The 19,238-nt window shown below is 38.2% G+C and overlaps 1 protein-coding gene across 1 annotated transcript in view; it reads right to left on the reverse strand.

The window, feature by feature from the left end:
- Positions 1-6,648, reverse strand: part of LOC132873038 (uncharacterized) — a 34,893-nt gene extending 28,245 nt beyond the window's left edge. The window contains exons 1-3 of the mRNA XM_060908243.1: positions 6,606-6,648; positions 5,815-5,870; positions 1,895-1,998 (exon numbers count right to left, since the gene is read on the reverse strand). Coding sequence (XP_060764226.1) covers positions 1,895-1,998; positions 5,815-5,827 — 117 coding nt within the window. The 5' untranslated portion in view covers positions 5,828-5,870; positions 6,606-6,648. The remainder of the gene's footprint in view (positions 1-1,894; positions 1,999-5,814; positions 5,871-6,605) is intronic.
- Between the last annotated feature and the right edge of the window lie 12,590 nt (positions 6,649-19,238).

Genomic DNA, 19,238 nt, shown 5'->3' on the forward strand with positions numbered 1-19,238 from the left:
ACTAACACCTTTTATGTGATGTACAGTATGTGTACCTTTTTCGGTTTTTATCTAATTGTTAGTTTTATTACAATATGGGGAGAGCAGGGAAACTTGGAATGGGGGAGACTTGGGACAGTTTGTATTCCCATGCTTGAGCATGATCTGTTTATAGAACACTTGGAGTTCTATGTAATGTGGCAGAAGCAGATGCAAAATATGCTTTATTAGAAAGGAGATCGGCAGTCAAATCCAAAACATTAGACAGACTTGTTTTTTTTTTAAATAGCAAAAATTAAAGTCCATTAGCAATTCGTATTTGTTGGCCATGTTGCAGCATGGGAGTTGGAGTTGGTTGCCAATTCTACCACTGACGTGACATTCCAGTTTTTAGTCCATGGCAAATCAGGAAAGTAAACCTTAAAAGGGCTAACTTACAGTGGCTGTGTAAATGTGTTTGTCAGATATATTTATAATTGTCTAAAACAAAAACCTTATAGTGCTGGTAATTAATGCTTTGCATCACTTATACTGCACTGAAACCATCTAATCCAACTCTTTGGCTCATTATCAAGCCCTTGGAGGTGTCATTCTTACAGTTGCACCATACCTATGGCTACCTCACTTCATTGTGTCACTCTATATGGCCCTATACCATTAGTTTATGAACACCACTAGTAGAAGTAGTGCCACTACTAATTCTTGTTGTTTGTTGCTGTCTTTTGTGAGCGATTGTCCTTATTTAGCTCTGTATTTTTTATTATACTTTATTCTATTTTTTTTTTTTTACTTAGTCTAGATTTAGTCTAGAGCTGGATCAGGTTGTGTTGAGATACAGCAGTGCATCCCTGTATGTGTGGATGTAGAAGTGAGTTATTTACAATCTGTAATATCATTAAAAGATTCAGAGAATCCAGATAAATCTCTGCACGAAAGGAACAAGGCTGAAAACCAATAGTGAATGCCAGTGACCTTTGATCCCTCAGGTGGCATTCAATTAAAAACTGACATGATTGTATAAAGGACATTATTACATGGGCTTGGGGACACTTCAGAAAACCATTGTTGATGAACACAGTTCTTTGTTGCATTTATAAATGCATATTAAAAGCCATCTATTAACATCATCCAGAAACGCCACCAAATTTTCTGGGCCTGAGTAATACATATCTGTGAAGGCATCATTAATGTTGAAAGGTGAATACAGGTTTTGGAGCAACATATGCTGCCATCCAGATGACGTCCCTGCTTATTCAAGCAAGACAATGTCAAGCCACATACTGCACATGTTACAACTGTGTGGCTTCATAGTAAAAGAGTGTGGGGACTAGACTGGTCTCCCTGCCTCCCATTGAAAATGTGTGGTGTATTATGAAGTGCAGAATGAGACAACAAAGACCCCAGACTGCTGAGCAAATGAAGTCATATATCAAGCAAGAATGGGAAAGGATTTCACTTTCAAAACTTTGTCCTCAGTTCCCAAACACTTAGAGTGCTGTTAAAAGAAAAGGTGATGTAAGACAGGGGTAAATATGCCCCTGTCCCCACTTTTTTTGGAAAGTGTTGCAGGCATCAAATTCAGAATGAGAATGTATATTTACCAAAAAAAGTTTATTATATTATATTTGATTGAATATAGATTGAAAAAGAATTTGCAAGTCATTGCATTCTGTTTTTGTCTACATTTTACACAGCGTCCCAACTTTTTTGGAATCAGGGTTGTATTTAAAATGTCACAAATACTCAAATTCTTATCAGTACGATGGTACTACAGGCCTAAAACATTACAGATTTAGTGGAACTTAGGTTACCCTGAAATAAAATCAAACTATTCCAAATCTTATATTCTGAGTGTGCTCTCTCTACATGAAACTTATTCTAGAAAAACGTACTCGAAAGTAAACAGTCCTTTTACCTCTACAATCATGTCTGAATCTTGAGGGAGTCCTTGTGAGTTCACCACACATATATGAATGAGCAAAATGGCCACGTATCTCAGGAAATGTTTTGAAGGCCTTCCTGTAAAATAAAGGTAAGAGATATAAAATACTAATTTTCAGAATACTTTTAATAAGCAAACATTAACTAATGGGTGAACACATATTAGGTTTAATATTTATCAGCTAACGACAATTAATTGTTCATAGCAATTCACACTAGGAAACAGACAGAAAAAAAATTACTGATCATGAATTGGTTACAAAAAAACAAGACAAACAGGAAATAGGTGTGCTGTTATAGGAGGATAATCCACAATGGTGTGGGGTAATGTGACCATAATCTATGGAGTTACTGTTACCACCCCAGTTGATTATTTTCCTATAATGGAATGTCACAAAACATGTTTTATTCATGTTATACTGAAGCAATTTACCTTTTGTAAAAAAAATTAAAGCTAGACGGCCTTTTGATTTCATAAATTCGGTGTAATTTTGTTCCCTCAGAAATTTGGTCATTGTGATATACAACCCCGATTCCAAAAAAGTTGGGACAAAGTACAAATTGTAAATAAAAATGGAATGCAATAATTTACAAATCTCAAAAACTGATATTGTATTCACAATAGAACATAGACAACATATCAAATGTCGAAAGGGAGACATTTTGAAATTTCATGCCAAATATTGGCTCATTTGAAATTTCATGACAGCAACACATCTCAAAAAAGTTGGGACAGGGGCAATAAGAGGCTGGAAAAGTTAAAGGTACAAAAAAGGAACAGCTGGAGGACCAAATTGCAAATCATTAGGTCAATTGGCAATAGGTCATTAACATGACTGGGTATAAAAAGAGCATCTTGGAGTGGCAGCAGCTCTCAGAAGTAAAGATGGGAAGAGGATCACCAATCCCCCTAATTCTGCACCGACAAATAGTGGAGCAATATCAGAAAGGAGTTCGACAGTGTAAAATTGCCAAGAGTATGAACATATCATCATCTACAGTGCATAATATCATCAAAAGATTCAGAGAATCTGGAAGAATCTCTGTGCGTAAGGGTCAAGGCCGGAAAACCATACTGGGTGCCCGTGATCTTCGGGCCCTTAGACGGCAGTGCATCACATACAGGCATGCTTCTGTATTGGAAATCACAAAATGGGCTCAGGAATATTTCCAGAGAACATTATCTGTGAACACAATTCACCGTGCCATCCGCCGTTGCCAGCTAAAACTCTATAATTCAAAGAAGAAGCTGTATCTAAACATTATCCAGAAGCGCAGACGTCTTCTCTGGGCCAAGGCTCATTTAAAATGGACTGTGGCAAAGTGGAAATGTTCTGTGGTCAGACGAATCAAAATTTGAAGTTCTTTATGGAAATCAGGGATGCCGTGTCATTCGGACTAAAGAGGAGAAGGACGACCCAAGTTGTTATCAGCGCTCAGTTCAGAAGCCTGCATCTCTGATGGTATGGGGTTGCATTAGTGCGTGTGGCATGGGCAGCTTACACATCTGGAAAGACACCATCAATGCTGAAAGGTATATCCAGGTTCTAGAGCAACATATGCTCCCATCCAGACGATGTCTCTTTCAGGGAAGACCTTGCATTTGCCAACATGACAATGCCAAACCACATACTGCATCAATTACAGCATCATGGCTGCATAGAAGAAGGGTCCGGGTACTGAACTGGCCAGCCTGCAGTCCAGATCTTTCACCCATAGAAAACATTTGGCGCATCATAAAACGGAAGATACGACAAAAAAGACCTAAGACAGTTGAGCAACTAGAATCCTACATTAGACAAGAATGGGTTAACATTCCTATCCCTAAACTTGAGCAACTTCTCTCCTCAGTCCTCAGACGTTTACAGACTGTTGTAAAGAGAAAAGGGGATGTCTCACAGTGGTAAACATGGCCTTGTCCCAACTTTTTTGAGATGTGCTGTTGTCATGAAATTTAAAATCACCTAATTTTTCTCTTTAAATGATATATTTTCTCAGTTTAAACATTTGATATGTCATCTATGTTCTATTCTGAATAAAATATGGAATTTTGAAACTTCCACATCATTGCATTCCGTTTTTATTTACAATTTGTACTTTGTCCCAAATTTTTTGGAATCGGGGTTGTATGTTTATTTCTGTAATATCTAAAAAACAACAACACACAAAAAAAAAAAAAAAAACCCAGGCCATTCTGTGGCTGGGAAGTTATTTAATTTGAGGGGATCCCCGAGCAAATAATGTGCATGAAATCAATCACTTCGCGCAGTCAAGCAGACAGAGGAAGTCTGTGTGCGCGCGCACATGCGCAGGTTTACCTTCTTCTTCTTTTGGGTTTTACGGCAGCTGGCATCCATTACTGCCATCTACAGGTTTACCTTTGACCGTGCACTGACAGTTCCATCATTCTGTCGCTAAACGAACAGCTGATCACACTGAGGTGTTCGCTGACTGCCAATATGTATTAGTTTGGTCCTGCGTTTCCTTTCCTTCATATATAACATAACATCTTTTCTTCTCGCTTTCTGTTACTGTAGTCAGTCTTTCACATTTCATTCGCACACTCACATCCTCCATTTTTCTCTGCTGTTTCAAATTTGTATCTCACAATGCCTTGTGCGACTGAGGAAAGCCCACCACGTGATGCACGATGTAGTATCTTGAATTGGGTCAGGGTGAAGCAGGAAAAAATAGCGGAGAATTTAGGGTCATGTGTCCCGAAATTCATTAATTGTTCTATTAAAAAAACTAATAAAATTGAAGCCTGTGATTCGAATTCAGTAGCTTTCGGTCCACTGAACAAAAATAAATGGGTGTCAGGGAAAATTCTTTTTATGACCTACACTTGAAACATCTGAAAGGCAGTCGACCTTTAATGAATGAACAAAGCTTTGTATTTTTTCTTCATTTATACTTGCATTTTATGTTGTGGAACGTCTGCAAAACGAGTTCGTTCCTTTTATTTTTTTAATAACACCTATAAATGGTCATTGCCATACCTGTTATTTTCAGTTTAATTTAATAATGATTGAACACACACACACACACAGCTTGACATGTTGCTGAGAAACCCAAACGCACAAGTCCCTCTGTCTTGAACTGACTGCTACAGAGCACTGACACTGGAGACTCCTTCCACAATGCTAAATAAATAAATGCTAAATTTTTCCTGGGCGGCACGGTGGTGTAGTGGTTAGCGCTGTCGCCTCACAGCAAGAAGGTCCTGGGTTCGAGCCCCGGGGCCGGCGAGGGCCTTTCTGTGTGGAGTTTGCATGTTCTCCCCGTGTCCGCGTGGGTTTCCTCCAGGTGCTCCGGTTTCCCCCACAGTCCAAAGACATGCAGGTTAGGTTAACTGGTGACTCTAAATTGACCGTAGGTGTGAATGTGAGTGTGAATGGTTGTCTGTGTCTATGTGTCAGCCCTGTGATGACCTGGCGACTTGTCCAGGGTGTACCCCGCCTTTCGCCCGTAGTCAGCTGGGATAGGCTCCAGCTTGCCTGCGACCCTGTAGAAGGATAAAGCGGCTAGAGATAATGAGATGAGATGAGATGAGATGTTAAACGTGTCTGCACAATACACTGTCTAATACGCTCCCATGCACTATGCATGTGCTTTTTGCCCCAAATGAGTCATATGACAAGTTGGAGTCATTTGAGACAAGCCCTTTAGAGACAGATTTAACTGATCTGAATTTTGCTAGGGTGGGAGCTTTATGTTGAAAGGAAAGTTGAACATAATCTTCCATACTCCACCTATGTAAGTTAGCTATTACCACAATGCATGACAAGCCTGTCATGTTTCTTTACAACTACAAGTCCAAACATATTCAAATGTAAATGCTGTAGTAAATTATAATAGGCAGTACTGTTGCAGGCCTATAAAATCATAGCTTACCTTCTGTACCCATGATGCTCAGGCAGATTCTAAACCTTGGTATCACTTCAGTGTCTCTATGCAACATATAATAATTATTGTGCTCATGCCAAAATTACAGAGTAAAACATGTTTTATCTATGTCACTGTTTTTACTATAAAATATACAACATGCATCGTTGCAACAGTGCTGAAGAAGTCCTATTTCTTTTAGTTATCAGTAGTGACATTTTTTTTCCAGATGATTTCCATCATGCATACTACTGTGTTTTCATTAAAATGCTCGCATCTCAAAATGAAAGCATTCTATAATCGAGGTCATATTGCACGTAGTATATTTGCCAATTTTGTAATTCTTATAAAGAAGAAGAAAAATACATGACATTTCTTGTTTATTTAAGCTAATTATATAAAATGAGATTTTTTTTGTTAAGTAAAACATTAAGTAATAATTATTTTCAGAATTGGTGTGACAATCCTAAATTTTTCCACAGACTTTTCTCAAATTTACTTTTATGTGCTTACAACAATTAGTTTGTAAAAAGGTACGTATGTTTTTGAAGCTTCTGGAACAAATATCCAGAGTATATTTCTCGATGATAAATATCACTACAGATTACACATAACTTCAGCATTTACAACGTATCAACAAAACATCCTAATAAATATCAGGGCATTGAACACATACTGTTAAAGACACAAGATAATGCATGCACTCTTCTAACAAATACACAAAGGACAGAATACAAATTGCATTATTAATTTTATGCCTTAAAATGACATCTTTTTCAAGTTGGATTTAGGAGTCTTACCTTGGCTCCAACCAGGATAGGTTTATTTCACTATGCCTGAGAAGGTTTGCCAGAATCCTAGGAGCTGATCCACCCAGAAGTCGGTTAATTACTCATGATGAGCTCATTTTTCATACTTGTTCGACTGGTGTGGTCTAGGGCTTTGCTAATTTCCTTCTTCTACTATGTAAGTGTCAAAGAAGTAGTTGCCAGAATATATAGCTAAAATTCTGAATATTAAAAGGATTATGACTTTACTTTGTATATTCAGTTGCACACTGACTGTATCATCACAGAACCAACCATCACTCAAAAAACACTTTGAATAATTACTTCTAAATAAGATCCTCTGATTGCAGTGGGCAGCACAGTGGTGTAGTGGTTAGCACTGTCGCCTCACAGCAAGAAGGTTCTGAGTTTGAGCCTAGCGGCCGATGGGGGCCTTTCTGTGTAGAGTTTGCATGTTCTCCCCATATCTGCGTGGATTTCCTCTAGGTGTTCTGGTTTCCCCCACGCTTCAAAGACATGCAGTTAGGTTAACATGGAGTGGCCTTGGGCTGAAGTACCCTTGAGCAAGGCATCTAACCCCCAGCTGCTCACTGCTCTGGGTATGTGTGTGTGCTCATTGCTCACTTGTGTGTGCATGTATGTTCACTGCTTCAGATGGGTTAAATGCAGAGGAGAAATTTCACTCTGTGCTCAAGTCTGTGCTTGAGCATACGCTTCTTCTTATTCTAACACAGAGCCATCGCTGGGCCTCTTCCCCCTTGTCTGCCTGAACCCCAACAGGAAGCCCTATACCTACTCTCAAAGCAGAGGCCCTCTGATGATGTAGAAGCATTCTTCTGTGTTCAATCAAATGGCTCACCATGAAGGCTGACCCAAAGAGGGTTGTCTGACCCATAGTCTAGCCCCCCCGGCTAACCATTGAGGCCCAATTGGCATAACTACACCCTCCCTCCAGTCTCTGCAGGGGTGGAGTTTCAACACTGAAAATACCAGCCAAACATTGCTTGCCGGAGCTAGATGGACACTCTGCTCTGAAGTATGAAGTGCTGGCTCCAATTTAAGCTACACACTGCCACCTAGGTTGCAGAGAAGGTCGCAATGGACTATTTTTTCTTCTCTCTCCTCTTTGCCAAAGGCGTGGCCATCAGGATGAAAACCCTCAGACACTAACACAGCTGGTGGAAGCCCTAGAATTCAACATGCTGCCAGAAGGCTCACAGGCTCCTCACACCACAATACACAATACCTTATCAACTTACAGGAAGTGCCATATGGGCTTTCATTTGGCACCATGATCTTTGACCTTGAATGACTTTGAAATGTCAAACTAAAGGTCATGGTTTTTCATAGGACCATAACCTGACAGCTGATGATTGAGAAATATTACCATTATCAACATATATGTACAAAATAAGTGATGCCAGGTGAGGTTTGTTTTGCCTGGCAACACTTGTTTGAGTAATACAAGTATGGTAAAATCAGATTGGAGCACTATATTTAAGCTCAGTAATTTGAGCATGTGTTGTGTAACAAAGATCTGCATTCAGTGATTTCTCCCTGAGGGGTATGCCTCCCTTTTTAACTTGGAGTATTGTGCTTTCTCTGCCTGGGTTCTGGTAAGTAGATCCATCAACAAAAGAACAGGTTGAGCTACATGCAACATGAACTTAAATGCGCCCATTGGTTCATCTTTGTGTACCTTGAAGATTAACCTTCATGTAATTTTATTTATTCAAATAAAATCATAAAATATGAGCATTTTTTATTTAAAAAAAGCATCTTGTTTCAGACATTTTATAAAAAACATATAAATTGTAAGATAGTAATACCACTGATTTCTGAACTATTGCAATATTGGTTTCCCAAAGTGTGTATAGTGTCATGAGATTTATGTATAATTATGATTGTCATTACATCACATTGAAATAAAGACAGCCACAATTTAATAATTACATTTTGGGAAGGTGTGTTTGAGGACCCCTATTTTGCACCTCACATAATAGAACGAGGAAACGGGGGGGGGGGGGGGGGGGGGGGGGACGACGACTCTTTCTGAAAGAGTATAAAAGTGTGTATCATTCCTCACTGATTATTAGGCTTCTCTGTGAGTCAGCTGTCAGGACAACACAAAAACTAACAGACTTTCAACAAACCTGTTAAAATATTAGTGAGTTACACAGCAGGTGATTGGAGGTAAGACTTTCTAATTACTAGATTAAAAGAAGAAACAAACCAAAAAAAAAAAACACCCCAGATTTAATAAATGGCTTCAGTTTAATGATTTTTTTAAATGACGTTTTGAGTATTTATGCCTTCTTTATTCTTGAATGCTATCTTAGTGCCTATATTACTTGCTTTTCTTGACTTGTATGAATGAAATAAATTGGTAGTTTGTCCTGAATTTAAAATTAAACAAATTTTATGGTTGCCAAAAAAGGCTAAATTGTCTAAGCATACAATATCCTTTTCATTTGCAAGTACTATTCTTATTTAAGTTTCTGGATAAAGTATATTCTTATTTTAGTCTATATTGCCATGTGCAATTATATTCATAGCCGGTGGGTTTTTTTTGTTTGTTTGACGCACATATTCCATCCTCATTATCTATGTTACACTGTGTAATAACATTCATTACCTTGGTAAAACACCCGCCGTGAAATAACATTCACTACCTGGGACAATATTTCTACTTCTATTTCAGTTGCAAGTATTTTATTAGTGCAATATTTAGTTGTGTAGATTACATACATTGGCCCTGTCTTTACTTTTCCCATGCTTTATATATTTTTCTCTCTCTATTGGATTTTTATACTTTTATTGCACTCCTTTTTCTGTTACTGTTTATTCTTGACTCTTTTTCAATTTGTGAGCTGCTGAAACATGTACATTTCCTCACGGAGGGATGAATAAAGTTTATCTTACAGTATCTTATCTGAACAGTTGACAATGTAGAGAAACACATAGTGCAAACGTGCAATTAATAATGACATGCAAGTTGGACACATTTTAGAAAAAGGTTACAATAAATAATAATACGAAATATTTTACAAATCTCATAAATATCTGTCTTATATTTTGATTCTTATGTTACTTTTATTGAAACATATACATACATACATAGGCTATTCTAGACTCTACAACCACAAAATGGGCTTTAGTCCCTCTATTATTCATCTCAGCCTCCCGAAAATGTTCTCTCACACGTTCTTTTCAGATTGCTCTGAAAAGTGGAAGCAATCTGCAAACTTTCACCTTCATCCTGCATTTTGTGATTGCTTCATTTAAACTGAACCAAAATGTTTTGCACAAACTCATTATACTGCGCAATCATTCTCGGCTAAACATAAATGGGCCACACTTATTTGTGCTTAGCTGAGTTTCACTGAACATTTGATACCATGTTGTGAGACAGAATAATTTTGGCAGACGTCCAAACTACAAGCAACGGTTCATGTTTGATAATTAAGCTACAAACAGCAGCTTTCTTTTCTAAAGTTAAAGACTAAATGTTAACTGATAATATTCTGGTCATTTCTAATGCTATAAAGTACCAAGAAAACAAAAGTCATTCGTCTAGCCTACCATGCAGCTTAACTAAAATTACCATTACTAATGATGATGATGATATTGATTCAATCAAAACTGCATGTTATGAGTGCCTTCTCAGAAACTGCTCATGATGTGTTATGGACGCATCAGTGAAGTGGACTTCAATAAATTAGCCTGAGTGCACATGAAATCTAGGGGCTGTTTCTTTCTGTGTAATCAGTAATAGGCTGTGTGAATCTACAGCTAGAAAGAAGTCATCCTCCACTTCTACTTCATTGTATTGTGCATTTTTCCTGAAGACCTTGTGGTTCCTTTGTTTTTGGTGCCATAAAAGTAAAAAAAAAAAAAATCCACTTTAAGGCATTTGTGAACAACAAATAAGACAATGCGGATGCCAAAAAGAGCCTTGTTTAATGTATTATTCCTTGAAAGAGGGAGGTCCTAGATTACAAAATTTTAAAAACTAATTGCCAAAGTCATCTTTATCCTTATTTATTTATTTATAAATGTAAAAATACCAATGTCAGATATTTGCAACTGAGACACTACCTCCAGAAACATAATAAATGGGAGAAAATATGCAAAGAACCAACCAAAGTCAAAGAACTGTTCATGTCATTTACAAAGGGAGAATAAAAAAATGGGCTGATTTCAAAAATCTATAACACACTGCAATATGAATCCAATATTAATAATATGGATGTCAAAGAAAAATGGGAATTGGAAGCTTTGTAATAATAACGGATGATGATTGGGAGGAAACATTCAGATCTGGACATAAATTAAGTAACAGTCCAACATGGAGGGAGCTTGACTGGAAGGTGAAGATGCATTATTTTACCACCCCATCTATCGCCTCAAAATATAGTAATATGTCTGAGTTATGTTGGAGGAATTGTAGGATGGTGGGTGACTTCACTCATATATTTTGGGATTGCCCAAAGATCTTAGATTTTTTTTTTTTTGGAAATGTGTACAAAAAGAAATTAAGAGAGTTCTGGGTATAGACCTACATCTTGACCCAACACTGTACATACTCGGGATATTACCTGAGGATCTGATAGACAGAGAATGCAACTACTTACAGAGAATCCTACTCCTGATAGCAAGGAAAGTGATCACAACCTCTTGGTTGAAGCCACAACCCTCCAACATAATGCAATGGAGAGACGGAGTAAAAAAAGGTCTTTATTATGGAAAAAACTACAGCAAGACTACAAATGAAACTAGAAAAATTTGAGAGAAGATGGAAACCAATAACAAATAATAGAGCTCTAAACACCTATTTTTTTATTTTATTTATTTTGTTTAGATAAGTTATTTTGGTTGTCTCTTATTTTCCTTTATATTTAGTTTCTCACTAGCAGCTGTTTTGGATTTGCACTTACACCTATCTGTACTATTGGACTACCCAGGGAGAAGTTAGAGAATTCAAATGAATGTTGGTTGTATCTACGTAAAACTGTTAAGACTTGAAATGAAAGATAGTATTGTATGTGTAATATGGTGCAGCTTTGAGTGGACTGTAAACTGAGGCGGGTGTGATTTTACGTACAGGTTGTTTTACAATCAGGGTACCAAGTTTGTGTCACAGGGGTCCAAAATTCAAATTGATTCAAACTGGTTCTTGTACCAGTTTTTAAGTGAAGGACAAGTTAAAGAACAGATTTCAGGTAACTTTTTGACATATGTGTATGGTAGTTTTGTGTAATCTGCTATAAGATGGGAGAAACAAATGAAGTGATTCTCGGAGAGGACATTTTTTTTGACAATTCAGAATCCACTACTTCCATAATGCTTTTAAATATAAGGCTGGGAGCTTTGTGTTAGTTATCTCTAATATTTATGTCCCAATATCTTGACCACATTTTAGGATGAAAATAATCTCATCTCATCTCATCTCATTATCTCTAGCCGCTTTATCCTTCTACAGGGTCGCAGGCAAGCTGGAGCCTATCCCAGCTGACTACGGGCGAAAGGCGAGGTACACCCTGGACAAGTCGCCAGGTCATCACAGGGCTGACACATAGACACAGACAACCATTCACACTCACATTCACACCTACGGTCAATTTAGAGTCACCAGTTAACCTAACCTGCATGTCTTTGGACTGTGGAGGAAACCGGAGCACCCGGAGGAAACCCACGCGGACACGGGGAGAACATGCAAACTCCGCACAGAAAGACCCTCGCCGGCCACGGGGCTCGAACCCGGGCCTTCTTGCTGTGAGGCGACAGCGCTAACCACTACACCACCGTGCCGCCTTGTCAATAAATACGTGAGGAAATTATTGAAATGTTTAAAAACAATGTTCCTCAAAGAAAGATAGGAAGGGATTTGGATGATTTCACCCTCTACGGTGCATATCATTATTCAATGGTTCAAGGAATCTGGAGGAATTTCGGTGCGTAAAGGATGCAAGCCTAAGCTGAACACCTGTGATCCCAGGTCCCTCAAACGGCACTGCATCAAGAACCGTCATTCATCTATAGCGGATATAACCACATGGGCTCAGGATTACTTTGGCAAACCTTTGTCAAGCTACAATACAGAGTTACATCCACAAATGCCAGTTAAAACTTATGTTAACTGTGTCCAGAAGCACCGTCGAATTCTCTGGGCTCGGAGGCATCTGGGATGGACCATCACACAGTGGAAACATGTATTGTGGTCAGATGAATCAGTATTTGAGGTCCTTTTTTGGAAGAAATGGACACCATGTGCTCCGGACCAAAGACAAAAAGGACCATCCAGACTGTTACCAGGATCAAGTCCAAAAGCCAGAGTGTGTCATAGTATGGGGTTGTTTCAGTGCCCTTGGCAAAGGTAACTTACACTTCTGTGATGAAGCATTAATACAGAAAAGTACATTGAGATTTTGGAGCAACATATGCTGCCTTCAAGACGACATCTTTTCCAGGGAGATTTCAACAAGACAATGCAAAACCACATTCTGCTCACATTACAAAGGCAGGGCTGTGGAAGAAGAGGGTGTGTCCCCTCTGTCCCCAATAGAGAATGTGTGGTGAATTTTGAAATTAAAAATATGACAGTGATGACCTCGTACTGTTGCACACCTTAAGACCTGTTTGCAGGAAGATAGGGACAAAAATAACACCTGAAACACTTCATCACTTGGGGTCTTCAGTCCCTAAACATCTTTCAAGTGTTGTGAGAAGGAACGGCAACATTATAAAGTAGTAAATGCTTTACTGTCCCAACTATTTTTTGAAATGCAAGAATCAAAATTTAAATGTGTTTATTTTGGGGGAAAAAAACAACAACAATAAAATTCACGAGGTAAAACATCAAAATGTGCTGTTGTATTGTTTCGAGTGCAGTACAGGTCAAAGATTATTTACAAATCATTGTTTTCAGTTTTAATTTCAATTTCAACATACCATTCCGACTTTTACTGATTTAGGGTTGTAAAATACCAAGTGTTTAATTATATAATAGTAGCTTTACTGCATTAAATCAATCAGATTAAATTAAATTCCTAAAATGGGAACATTTTCAGAATATTCAGGCAATTGAGAGACCGAGGTAATATGCTGTTTACTTGGAAATCTTTTTCGTATTCTTTCAAGAAGATAAACTTGTTGACAGAATATATTCAATATGTAAAATAAAAGTAAAAATCTCAAATTAAATTATATTTGCTTTTGAAGTAATAATAAGCCCAAGGACAGGGAATTTAACTTTTTTCTAAGCAGCCATAGTGGAGCTCTTTTTCAGTCGTGTTAAACAACACCCACACCATTGTGTATTTTTGTAACAGGATAAAGTACATTTAAAGCTGTGAAGAAAATGGAACTCGTTTTACTGCCTGACTTTATGTTCCCAACTCTGGTAGGTTGTCTAAAACATTGAAGTGACCAGCTACAGTTTAAAATCTGTGTGAACATCATGGCCAATGCAGGTAAGATATTTATTTTAACATACAACTGAATTCTCAATTCTGATTGCGCCAATCCAAAATGTTAACAAAGCTCAAAAACAAATGCTAGAATCCAAAATGGAATCAAGAATCAAAGAAGGGTCAAAACATGATGGTATCACTACAGGGATGAGAGTGGGTGGTCACCAGAAAAGCAGAAAACAAGATGGCGCCCGAAGCCAGGGGTCTGGGAGGGATACCCCCCCAGGAAAATTTTGAAAAATAAGGCCTTACAAACCACTTTTCCTGCAATCTGAGCTGTAGTAGATAATAAATTTGTTGTCTTTTTTATATATTTACATGAAAATATGTTTCAAATCAATAGGAGTATTGTTTGAATTCAAAATAAAATCACATTCTACATTCAAGGGTATGGTTATAATTTATGATCAACAAAAATGACAAACTAAATTCACATTAAATGCAAGTTTTATTAATTATCAAAATGTTCATATATTAAATAAAATTTCTTAGGGAGAAAAGGTCAGTCACCCTATGTCCTCATTAGTTGCATATGATTTCAAAAAGTCTTTTGAAATATTTAAGTTTTCAAAACTGTCAGTATTAATTCAGATTTACTGACCATCATATACATGTTCAATGTATTAAATCAAACGAATGCCAAGTTTATGGGATAATGTCTATGTACACTTTATACAATTATTTATAGTTCACAGTCACTTCTCATTTTTATTTGATCATTTCGACAACTTCTTCAGCTTTTTGGCCAAAGACAAAAGCTTGTCAGTCCTCTCTTTGTTTTTTATACCAGCATCGATTTCACGTACCTTCGCTTCGTCTCGCTTGTCAATTGTATTTGGCACTTTGAGTAAAAAAGCCGATACGAAAGAGAAACGTATTTTTGAAGCGCAGCGACGATGAACATGTGCAAGTTTCGATAAAATAGAACGATGCGGGTACTTTTGTAAGAACTGTTATGATTGGCTTTTGTTCTCTCCCACACTCTTGTAAGAACTGTTATGATTGGCTATCATGCTCTCGCCAGCGATGTTTTGGCCAATTACATTGTAGAAAACATGTATTCTACCGCGAGACTTAGCGAGACTAAAGATGGCGAAAATGTAAACATGTAACGCTTGAGTATCACGAAGGAACATACCCCAACCCCCCTCAATGAAAAAAAAATCTCAATGGATTTGGCATAATATCGATTTTTGCTCAGAAAAAGTGGAAAACTCTCATCCCTGATCACTAACAATATACAATACTCCAAGCAAAACTCAGATGCTACGGCCTGGAAAGACTTTGCAGTGACATTATCCATGTGTAATCCTAAACAAAGTGTCTATTCAGAACTCTATTCTAATCTGACCCAACAATTGACTAATTTTTATCAAATAAAACCAAGTTTAACATAAACTACAGCGCCCCCCCTCCCAAAAAAAAAAAAAGTTACTCATTACAGGCATTTAGCAGACACTCTTATCCAGGGTTATGTACAAAATACCCAGAGCAGCCTGGGGAGCAGCTGTGGATTAGGTACCTTGCTTAAGGGCACTTCAGCCATTCCTGCTTATCCAGGGAATCAAAACGGCGACCATTTGGTCCCAAAGCTGCTTCTCTAACCATTAGGCCTTGGCTTCCCCCCACTAACATCGGTTAGCTACTCATTAGCGACTAGCTAACCGATATTAGCACACTACCTAAGTAAACATCTAACATACCCAGTTAGCCACTAGCCTGTTATCATGTGTTCTTTGGCTATAACAGCAGAACTGGGTAATGATACAAATTCCACAACAAGGATAAGCCAACCGATTATCCTTCACTAACTTCTCAGCAATTTAGAGAATGAAGAAATGTCTTATCTTTTTAGCAAGAACAAAGATAAACAGATATTATTATACCAAGCAATTGACAGAAGTAATATGTAGTTTCTTCGACTCCCACCAATGTTTTTAATCCCACTCACTGCTGAAGGAATTCCATAGGAATCTTATCTACTCACACAGACACCCTTAACCAATAGCATGTGCTTTGACGGTTATTTTTAGTGAGTTATTTTCTAATAAATCACTTGGTTCGATTTCCCTAAATAGCCTCAATGAGGCTGTAGCTCGTACCAGCCAAGACGCCCATAAAATTGTCAATATGACAGGTGGTGCCACCATCTTGACAACTTTTATACACACCCACCTCAGGAACGTTGTATGTCAGTTTGATCAAAATTCAACCGATCCTGGAGGAGGAGGAGGAGGAGTTTTTTGTAAATTGTGGATGGACGATGACATGTGATCGCAGACTAACAAATTAGTAATTAAAACCACAGTACTGTGACTAGAATAAAGCATTTATTGAAGATGGGCAGGACAGTGGTGTAGTGGTTAGCGCTGTCGCCTAACAGCAAGAAGGTTCTGGGTTTGAGCCCAGTGGCCAACAGGGGCCTTTCTGTGTGGAGTTTGCATGTTCTCCCCGTGTCTGCGTGGGTTTCCTCCGGGTGCTCTGGTTTCCCCCACAGTCCAAAGACATGCAGGTTAGGCTAATTGGTGGCTCTAAATTAACCGTGAGTGTGAATGGTTGTTTGTCTCTGTGTGTCAACCAGGCGATGACCTGGCGACTTGTCCAGGGTGTACCCCGCCTTTCGCTCGTAGTCAGCTGGGATAGGCTCCAGCTTGCCTGCGACCCTACACAGGATAAGCGGTTACGGATAATGAATGGATTTATTGAAGATGAACGAAATAATGAATGAACACTATAAAAAGGTGGCATAGCACTATCTCAGCAACCCACCACATCCAATACTCCATCCATCCATTACCTGTATACGCTTATCCTGTTCTACAGGGTCGCAGGCAAGCTGGAGCCTATCCCAGCTGACTACGGGCGAAAGGCGGGGTACACACTGGACAAGTCGCCAGGTTATCGCAGGGCTGACACAGAGACAAACAACCATTCTCACTCACATTCACACCTACGGTCAATTTAGAGCCACCAGTTAACCTAACCTGCATGTGTTTGAAATGTGGGGGAAACCGGAGCACCCGGAGGAAACCCACGCAGACACGGGTAGAACATGCAAACTCCAAACAGAAAGGACCTTCTTGCTGCACTGTAAAACCCGATAAGGTCACTGAGCTCAAAAATTTTATTGAAACCGATTGCATAAAAATTGAGGTAAGTAACTTAAATTTTTTAAGGTAAGATTTCTTAAAAATTACACTATAGTTACACTTAATTGTAATTTTTAAGAAATCTTACCTTAAAACATTTAAGTTACATACCTCAAAAATTTTTACGTAATCGGTTTCGATAACATTTTTGAGCTCAGTGACCTTATCGGGTTTTGCAGTGTGTAAACCCGATAAGGTCACTGAGCTCAAAAGTGTGTAAAAGACAGTGCTAACCACTACACCACCGTGCCGCCCACCTCCAATACTCTCCACAGTTAATGAATGTGGACTTTCTTTGTCCTGCAAGCTTTATACCTGACCACCCACTCCCACAACGTTGTTCTTAAGTCCCAAGGAATCCCAGCCTCGCGGCACACCTTTAGATTCTCTTTGGTTCATTATTTTATTTTGGACTCCCTTACAACCCCCTTTTTTTATTTTTGGGAATCTTACACTCTCTCTCTCCTGATTGGCTGTCACCCATGTAATAGGATTACCTTTGTGCCTAAAGCTTGGGTGTGAAGTTATTTGATGTTTTTGAATAAGCTTATGTTATATGATATGTCAAACCTAATTTTTAAAGTTTTGATGCCATTAGCCAAACCTTAAACCACTAGCCAGATTTAACATTGATATCTTGGGCCAGTATCTAATTTCTTATAATTCTTATAATTAATGAAAAAAAGGAATATCCTGTACTATTAGGAACATTAGGATCATTGTGACACTAAATTTAACCTCCTAAGGCCCAAGCTGTTTTTTTACATGCATTTTTTTATTTCTCTTTGCTATTTGGGCTTATTAGAACCTGATTAGAATAAAAACTAAGCATCATCTTTTGATAAGATGTACTTTTAGAGAAAAAGTATGTCCACATATGTGGATTCTTGTTCCGAATTTCCATAAAGTGCTGTCCACGCATGTGACCGCTAAGCCCTAGGAGGTTAAGCATAACTTCAGTATTTTCTTTGTCAGTATACTGTAGTCCACCATGCGCACTGAGTTTAAGTACTGAGAAGCACTGGATTTATACTTGAGCAGGGAAGATACGGTATAACTCCATCAATCAAAGGAGTACAGTACATAGATGAATGTTATTCTAATATGGAGTGCTATGACAGGCCAAAATTACATAACATAATATCAATGCAGACTAATTTGCATAATCACCCCTTTTGTCTGTGTCATTTAAAATTGACATGAATTCCCTTTGTTCTTTTCCCCACTGGTTGTTGGTGACTGTTGGTTAGCCTATTCAAAAATGATCATGCTTGTAAATCACAATGTTTATTTCTTACCTTTATTGTACAGTGAAAGAATCCGAATACTTCATGAGGTTTGCAGCCAATTTCCTCATTCTTATGTGTGCGGTAAACTCACAGGGACTCCCGAAAATATCAGACATGGATCCAGAGGTAAACTTTGCTTTACTTTAACCTCTGCAATAACAGCTACGAATGCTATTTAGTGTCAGTGCTTATACTGCAAGCGTAAAATCTGAAATAATTTAATTTGTATTGGGAAAAGAGTAGCTAAATTGGTACAATAATGAATGTACTTTTTTATTTCAGTTTCCCGATACAGGTCGACAACTGAATCACTTAAGAGAAAAACGAAATGGTAAATAAGAATTCTGTGTGTTTTAAGAGTATATCACAAAATTTCAATTTAAAAAACAGTATACTGTGGCCTCCAGAATTATTGCCATGATGAGATCTGAAAAAGTGGAGAGGAATTTCTGCATGGAGGAATTCAACAAAATACCTCCACATGCTGCAGCAGTTCAGATTTCACCCTCGGAGCCAAAAAGCAGAGAAGATTTTCTGATAAACTTCTGTTTCAATTGCACTTTCAGATATAGATATATCTGAGAATGGCACCATATATGAGTATTGTAGTCGAGTCACTAAACCTTGAGTCTGAGTCCAGTCTCAAGTCCCCAGTGTTCAAGTCCGAGCCATTGAAAAAAATTTCAAGTCGAGTCCAAGAACAAGACTCCAGCCACACCATTTGATGGTGGCTGT

This window comes from Neoarius graeffei, chromosome 25 (assembly GCF_027579695.1).
Source record: "Neoarius graeffei isolate fNeoGra1 chromosome 25, fNeoGra1.pri, whole genome shotgun sequence".
NCBI lineage: Eukaryota > Metazoa > Chordata > Actinopteri > Siluriformes > Ariidae > Neoarius > Neoarius graeffei.